The sequence below is a fragment of the Penaeus monodon genome, chromosome 1, assembly GCF_015228065.2.
Source record: "Penaeus monodon isolate SGIC_2016 chromosome 1, NSTDA_Pmon_1, whole genome shotgun sequence".
Taxonomy (NCBI): Eukaryota; Metazoa; Arthropoda; class Malacostraca; order Decapoda; family Penaeidae; genus Penaeus; species Penaeus monodon.
Window position 1 is genome coordinate 7347605 of NC_051386.1, and position 7836 is coordinate 7355440.

At 40.9% G+C, this 7836-nt stretch overlaps 1 protein-coding gene across 1 annotated transcript in view; it reads left to right on the forward strand.

Moving 5' to 3' along the window:
• The first annotated feature begins 6604 nt into the window (after positions 1-6604).
• The window catches only part of LOC119585720 (innexin inx2-like), a 3199-nt gene continuing 1967 nt past the window's right edge, over positions 6605-7836 (forward strand). Inside the window, 3 exon segments of the mRNA XM_037934449.1 lie at positions 6605-6773; positions 6775-7104; positions 7693-7836. The exon segment at positions 7693-7836 is cut by the window's right edge and continues 98 nt beyond it. Of these exon segments, the coding sequence (XP_037790377.1) occupies positions 6738-6773; positions 6775-7104; positions 7693-7836 (510 nt within the window). The 5' untranslated portion in view covers positions 6605-6737.

Consider the following 7836-nt stretch of genomic DNA (forward strand, 5'->3'; position numbering starts at 1 on the left):
TTTTGTCTTCTGATGTTTTTCCTCTTGAACCTAAGTAAGATTACGTTGTATGTAAATCATTTATGAAAGTAATTTATGGTATAAAGACTATGGATGAAAATAACAAGGTCAGAGTTAAAGAATTCTAAAAGTTTTGACTTGCAAATTGACTCCGAATCAGTCATCTAGAAATATCAACAAGCGATTACAATGGACTCCTACCAAAGGAATTGTGGAATTTTAATATTGCTGAAAAAGATTTTGGAAGGAGAAGGGAAACCTTTGGCACAGCCTCTTAGTATCTTTTCTATCCGCCTGTCTCGATTTGTCTGGTCTGTCCTGACTATTTTTGTCTATCTTGAGCGTCTATCTGAAATATCACTTTTGATGTTAGTTATTTTGAGTTTCATAATTATAGGTCTATTTATTACCATGAGAATATATAAAAACGTTTTGGGTACAGGCTTTAAATATCGCGCTTTTTGTTCTTTGTTGTTTCTTATCATATTTTTCTCTCTCTCTCTCTCTCTCTCTCTCTCTCTCTCTCTCTCTCTCTCTCTCTCTCTCTCTCTCTCTCTCTCTCTCTCTCTCTCTCCCTCTCTCCCTCTCTCTCTCTCCTCTCTCTCTCTCTCTCGCTCTCTCGCTCGCTCGCTCGCTCGCTCGCTCGCTCGCTACCTCTGCCTGCCTGCCTCCCCCCCCCCCACTCTGCCTGCCCCCCCCCTCTCTCTGCTTGCCTGCCTCCTCCCTCTCTCCTGCATCCTCCTCTCTCCCTGCCTGCATCCTCCCCCTCCCCTCCTCTCTCTCTGCCTGCCTTCCCCCTCATCTCTGTCTGTCTGTTCCCTCCTCTCTCTCTCTTACTTTTAGGAGAGAGTGAAATGTATGAAAAGATCTAAAACTCACAGTAGTAGCGGGCGCCATGCCCTGCTCAAGACTGTAATTGACGTATCTAATCAATTTTATCAGGCCACGGCATTGTCTCTTGTTTCCCCACGTTTTCGTAATCTTTCCTTGTCTGTGGTAGATGTTTATTCACTTATTTATTCTTCGTCGATTCTATATTTCCTCAGTTCATCTCTCTTTCCTTCGCGTGTGTTGTTATTATTCTCGAATTTGTCGTTTTAATAACTGTTCTAATAGTATGTCTGAATCTCAATAGAAAATTAGATTGTCAGTGATGAGTCTATACGCATACAGTTTCAACACAAAACTGAATTGCTCTGATGCATTTTTTTTAAAGTAAAGGCTTGTAGTATAACAGTCAAACCAGAAGTATATGGTTGTTCCAGGATTACCGCTACAGTGAACAGAGGAAATGGATGCTGAGACACACAGACAGACCTGCAAATCAGGGTCTGTAAAATTGATCGTCAGATGTACTTTGGCAGCTAAGGTTTTTTGGACTACCCAAAGTACGACACACACACACAGACACATGCACATGCACATGAACATGCACAGCAACGCGCGCGCGCGCGCACACACACACACACACACACACACACACACACACACACACACACACACACACACACACACACACACACACACACACACACACACACACACACACACCACGCGCACGCAGCATGCACGCACACATGCATATATAATATATATATATACGTATATATATATTATTATTATTTATTTATTTTATTTTTATTTTATTATTATTATTATTTTTTAATGCACACACCTTACGAACAAGAAGTATGCAAGGCAGTCGATAATAATCAAAATGAAAGCTTCATTTTCCGGGCTCAGGGTCTTGGGGCGTAGCCGCGACCAAGGTTTATAGACCTTGGCCCCTACTTCCCTACCCTGGCGGTCTCGCGTCCAAACCCCGCCTTTTCCACGTGTAACCCGTAAAAAGACATACAACGTCAATCACATCTTCGATTGTAGTCATCAAACTGATAGACTAAAAAGTTAAAAAAGTATATTTACCTGGTAAAATAAATTTGCACTTGGATTAAAGATATATTCTAAAATTAGTCGTTAGGGTGTTTAACCTTAAGGTACTGTTACTAAGCGAGCCGTGAGGGGTGGTAAACAGCAAAGGTCTGTGTATGAGTGTAAACGAGGAGGTGGGGCTGTTAGCGGGCCTCGTATTACAGTGGGTGTCTGGACAGTGGTGGAAAGGAGGCTCAGATGTCGAAGCGACTCTGCGAAACCATGTTATTCCACTTAGAGTATGAAAATTGGAACTTGTCGATAAGGTTGTCAGTTTGCATAATTGGCAAAGAGGGAGAGGGAGAGGAAGAGTAAGACGAAGAGGATGAGGGAGAGGAAGAGGAAGAGGATGAGGGAGAGGAAAAGGATGAGGGAGAGGAAAGAGGATGAGGGAGAGGGAGAGGCAGAGGATGAGGGAGAGGTAAGGGAGAGAGAGGGAGAGGTAAGGAGAGAGAGAGGGAGAGAGAGAGAGGAGAGGAGAGAGAGAGAGAGAGAGAGAGAGAGAGAGAGAGAGGGGGGGGTTAGAGAGAGAGAGAAAAAAGAGAAAGGGGAAGAGGAATAGGAAGAGAAAGAGTAAGAGGAAAAGGGAGAGAGAAGGAGAGGTTACAGATGTGAAAACACTTGCCTTGAATTTGGTAAATGGCAGAGTCATCTTTTTCGATAACCAAATGAAACAATAGCAAATAATCCCCGTCCACGCAAATAAAAAGAAGAAGAAGGAAAAAAAAAAAATCACAGTTGCACCAAAGAATAAAGAGAAAACCGTGTAAATAGGCAGGAGAAATGAGCATCGAGAGGAAATAGGTTTTCATGGCAGCTGCTCAAGGACAAACCGCCGATCTCTCGCTCTACCTTTTGGGACATCGAGTTAACAGCTGGGCGCTTTTTTGTTACTTAACCTACCAGCTGAATGGAGTCAACATGATTAGAGCATATATATATATATATATATATATATATATATATATATATATATATATATATATATATATATATATCATAGTATATATACACTTATATATATGGATATAGGCCTATATACCGTGAGCGCTAGCAGACACACACACACAACAACACACACACACACACACACACACACACACACACACACACACACACACACACACACACACACACACACACACCACACCACACACACACACACACACACACACCGCAACACACACACAAAATATCATATAAAATATATATATAATCAATGTATATATATATATATATATATATATATATATATATATATGAACTTCTGTTTAAATACATATACATATATGTAAGTAATCCTAGTTTAAAATGAGTCGATTTTTTTGTCGTTGTAGCAAAGACGATGGAGTGTTTTTTCATATGATATTTTTCTTCGGATGTGAAATGAAGTGATGGTCATGTTAATGCTTTGTCAAAAAAGAAAAAGAAAAGAAAATAAGAAAACAAACATCAGGTTTGCACACAGCCAACTTTTCAGCAGTAAAAGTAAGAAAGCATTTAATAAAGTTAATTACCTGCATGGAATACCTCGGATTTTTTATTACCTTTATCATTACTTTGGATATAATTGGCATCGTTTACTGCCATGTCGCTTAGGCAACTGCATTTACTGCTGATAAATATGCACAGGTTTTTCCGCCACCTGGAATTCCTGGAAAACCCGAAATTCCAGCATTTTTATCTTCCAGGTCTGGAAAACCTCGAAAAAAAAAAAAATAAAATAAAAATAAATCCCGGAAAAATCCAGTGAAATTTACATCGGGTGACTCGATTATTTTCAACGCCTCTTTTTTATGAAAAGGGTCTGTGTCATGATACAATATGCAAGGAATCGTTGTTTCCTGTTATACACACAAGGTACCGGGGATTGGATTAGCTTGTTCTGTCTCACACTTCCGTGAATCATTATATTCACTGTTGCTCTAATTGTACCATGTTGTTTCAATAGATTAGTGCTTGAAGTCAAGTAATGATGAGGGTTTTGCAGGGTACTGCTTGAAAAAAAGAATGAAGTTTGTGAAAATGGGTTATGAGAAATCTACTTAAATCTACATTTACTGTATACCTCTTAAAACTGGGCATCATGTTGTTTAAAATTCATTCTTGAAAAATATTTTTTGAACTTGAAAAAGGATCCTGTATATGTCTGACCGTGGCTAACTTCGATTACCTATTTGTATCAGCATTTTGAACATAACTGATATATTTGAAAAAAAAAAAAAAAAAAAAAAAACACTTGACACTAACGCAATTGCCTTGTTACCTTCCTGTAATATTATTTTAGGCACAAGTTATAGCCTAAACAGCTAATTCCCCTACGGCTATATAGCGAAGCTCAACATCTCGATGGACATCTACTAAGCCTTTCTAAGCTCCCTCACTCTCTTTGGTCGGCACCATACCACCAGAACAGACACCGGGAAACTGCCCTTTACGCATTCACACCCCATGCCTCATGTCACGCTCCAACCCACCTCTGTGCTACTAATGCAATGTTCCTCTTCCACATATACTGCTATTTTGCCCGTGCTTTACTGAAGCCCGTACCCTCGTTTTTCCTAGCTTGTCCTCTTTTCCCCGACCCCCCCCCCCCATCCTGTCGGATATCCTCACGAAGTCCCCCCCCCCCCCTCACACACACTTTTTCAGTTAACCGCCTGTTCTCCTTTCTCTCAGACGCATAAATACCTTCCATCAGATCTAATCATACTATAATATTATAATACCATGACCGTTGAAATCTAAGATATTTTGTTCTAATAGAGACCTTTAAACCCCTTTCACCCCAAAACTTTACCATAGTGCTATACGGCCTTTGATGTCTTGTATATTTATTTGTTTTAAGCATAAACCATTAACCATCCAAACTTCACCATAAGATGAATTTTGTGCTGTTTTGACGCCGTTCAGAATTTTCGTGTTAGCTGGCTGCCAGTGATTCAAGCAAGCTGGCTTTCAGTTTATCAAAGCTGAATCAGGAATAATGACCATGGTGATAATCATGTTGGTAATCACAGCAATAATATCAATAGTAGTCTTTATGATTATAGCTGTTATCAATATGAGTAACTTTGTTCCTTATAACAGTGTTGATGTTATGATAATTGTTATAATCACTGTCCTCGTTACATTTTCGTTGTTATTACGTCAACAATATGATAATTAATTTTGTACTAAAGAGGGTGGGCGAAGAGACCAGAGCTAATACACAGTGATTTAAAGATAAGCAATTTACGTGCATACATACTACACACACACTACGCACGCACGCACGCACCCACCCCACCCAAAAAACCACCCACCCACACACCACACACACACACACACACACACACACACACACACACACACACACACACACACACACACACACACACACACACACACACACACACACAGTATAATACTCTGTTTCTAGATAGAGAAGCTGTACATCTACGTGGGTCTGTCAAACATTTGGTTGACAACGTTGTAACACAAATGCAGCTTTTTTTTTTTTTTTTTTTTTTTTTTAATAAGCTTCTCGAGGAATTTATTCTAATTAAGTAAAAAGGCTACTCGAATTCTGTTGCTTTTATCTACGTCTGTTTGTTTTGTTTATGAGTCAGCCATCTTTTGTTGGTCTTTAAATTTCTCTCTTTGTCTCTCTCTGTCTCTGTTCATGTGTGTTAGTCTGCCTGTCTGTTTGTGTGTGTGTGTGTGTTTTTTTCTCTTTCACTGACTTGTTTTCTGTCTGTATATGTGGTTGTTTGTTTATCAATCTGTGTCTTTCTGTCTGCCCCTCCCTCCCTGCCTCCTCGCCCCCCCCCTCTCTCCTCTCTCTCTAATGTATCCACTTTCTTCTTGTTTTTTACTGAATATAAACTACCATTTCATTATACGTCTTCAACTAAGTCTATAGAGTGAATGATATAATCTTTTAAGCCCCTTATTAGAGAAATGACATTATATTATTTAAAAAGTGCATCATTGGATAGTCACTTCACACACAACAACGCAAACAATCATATAGTCAGTCACACATGACCAAAATATCATCAGAGAAGATATTGCCAATCAGTTCTTTTGATCTTTCTATACCTTGCTACTCGGTGATATAGTTTACCATCATATTTGGATCAGAGCATACAACGGAACAACAAAAATGAAGCGAAGGGCAGCCACGATAGTAAGAAAAGCACTCTCCGGACAACCGAATCAAAATGAATACTCGGAATATACACTATGATCCAGATTTACTTGACGTATATATAATTTACTTCCATTTCGGGTTTTGCCGTCTGATGAGGATTCTAGTCCCACTCGAAACGTCACGGCAAAATTTTTTTTCCCTTCGTGCTGCGGCTGCTTCATGTCATGGTATGTCTTGCCAGTCGCTTTTTCGAAGACTGTGATGAACCGGATTTTAAGAACTGGCTTTGGCCGATTTGATCCGAATTCGGTCCAGCGATTGTGGAAAATTAGACGTGGCAACAGTGCAGATTTATTAATAAAAGGGTAATATAGATAAAGAAGAATGTGTAGGGGAATATGAAGAAGAAAAAAAAATTGTATGGCTACTTTTCAGAGAGCCAAGGGAATTACGTGGGGCGTATCACCCCCCTTCCCTCCGTCTCCCCCTTTCGAGGAAACACATCCGGTGACCAAAAGCCTTAAACATGAACGTCTGACACGACACCGACAGTCATAGTGCCACTTGGACGTCCTAGCGAGGAGGAGTGCCTTACCTCCCGTTGCTGGATCCTTTATAGGATATTTTCTCTCTGCGTGGCTAGTCTCGAAGCCCCCCTCGCCTCTCCACGATGCATGATGTTTTCGACTCAATCCGGGGTCTGCTCAAAGGTGGACTCCCTCAGCGTGGACAACAAGATCTTCCAAATGCACTACAAAGTCACGATGTTCTTTCTCCTGGCGTGTAGCTTGCTCGTGACACAGCGGCAGTACTTCGGCGACCCCATCGACTGCATCGTGGAAACGGTGGATCAGGAGGTGATGGATACCTACTGCTGGATCCACGCAACGTTCACTATCCCTGAAATGAACGGCGCCGTCGTCGGGCACGAGGTGGCGCACCCGGGCATTGCGAACCCAAACGTCCCCGGGGAAGAGAAACGGGAAATCAAACACCACAAGTACTACCAGTGGGTGACCCTCGTCCTAGCGATACAGGTATGAAACAGGGTCGAATTCTTTGAAAGAGGATTTAGAGTGGTTCCGTGTGCTCAGCTTAGTGTAGATTATCTTTAAAGTTCATTTTCAAAACTGGACAATTTGAGATTTAAGGAACACGGAGGTCGGTGATGACCTTATGGATGTGGATAGTTCTGAGGACATTAAAGTAGGTGGTCCAATCTGCGTCGGAAGTTCTCCTTTGATAATGCTCTCGTAAGGGTAGGGGTGTTTGATGATAAGAATTCAGTAAGTTTCCTATGGCTAGTATGGATAGCTACACAACTAAAATACAGATGATAGGGTTCATTCGCATAAAAGAATCCTTAAAGAGTGAATACTTATGCATGTACAAGGCCTTCATTATATATATATATATATATATATATATATATATATATATATATATATATATATATATATATATATATTATATAATATATACACACACCACACACGCGCACAGCGCAGCGCGCGCGCGCGTGTGTGTGAGTGTGTAGGTGTGTGTGTGTGTGTGTGTGTGTGTGTGTGTGTGTGTGTTTGTGTATGTGTAGCACATAAAGAGCGCATCCCCTCCCCTCCCCCCAGGCCCTCTTCTTTTACGTCCCGCGCTACCTGTGGAAGATGTGGGAAGGAGGCAAGATTAAGATGCTGGTGATGCAGCTTGACTCCCCCATTGTTGACGACGACGTGAAGAAGGAGCGCAAGGACATGCTCGTCTCTTACTTCAGG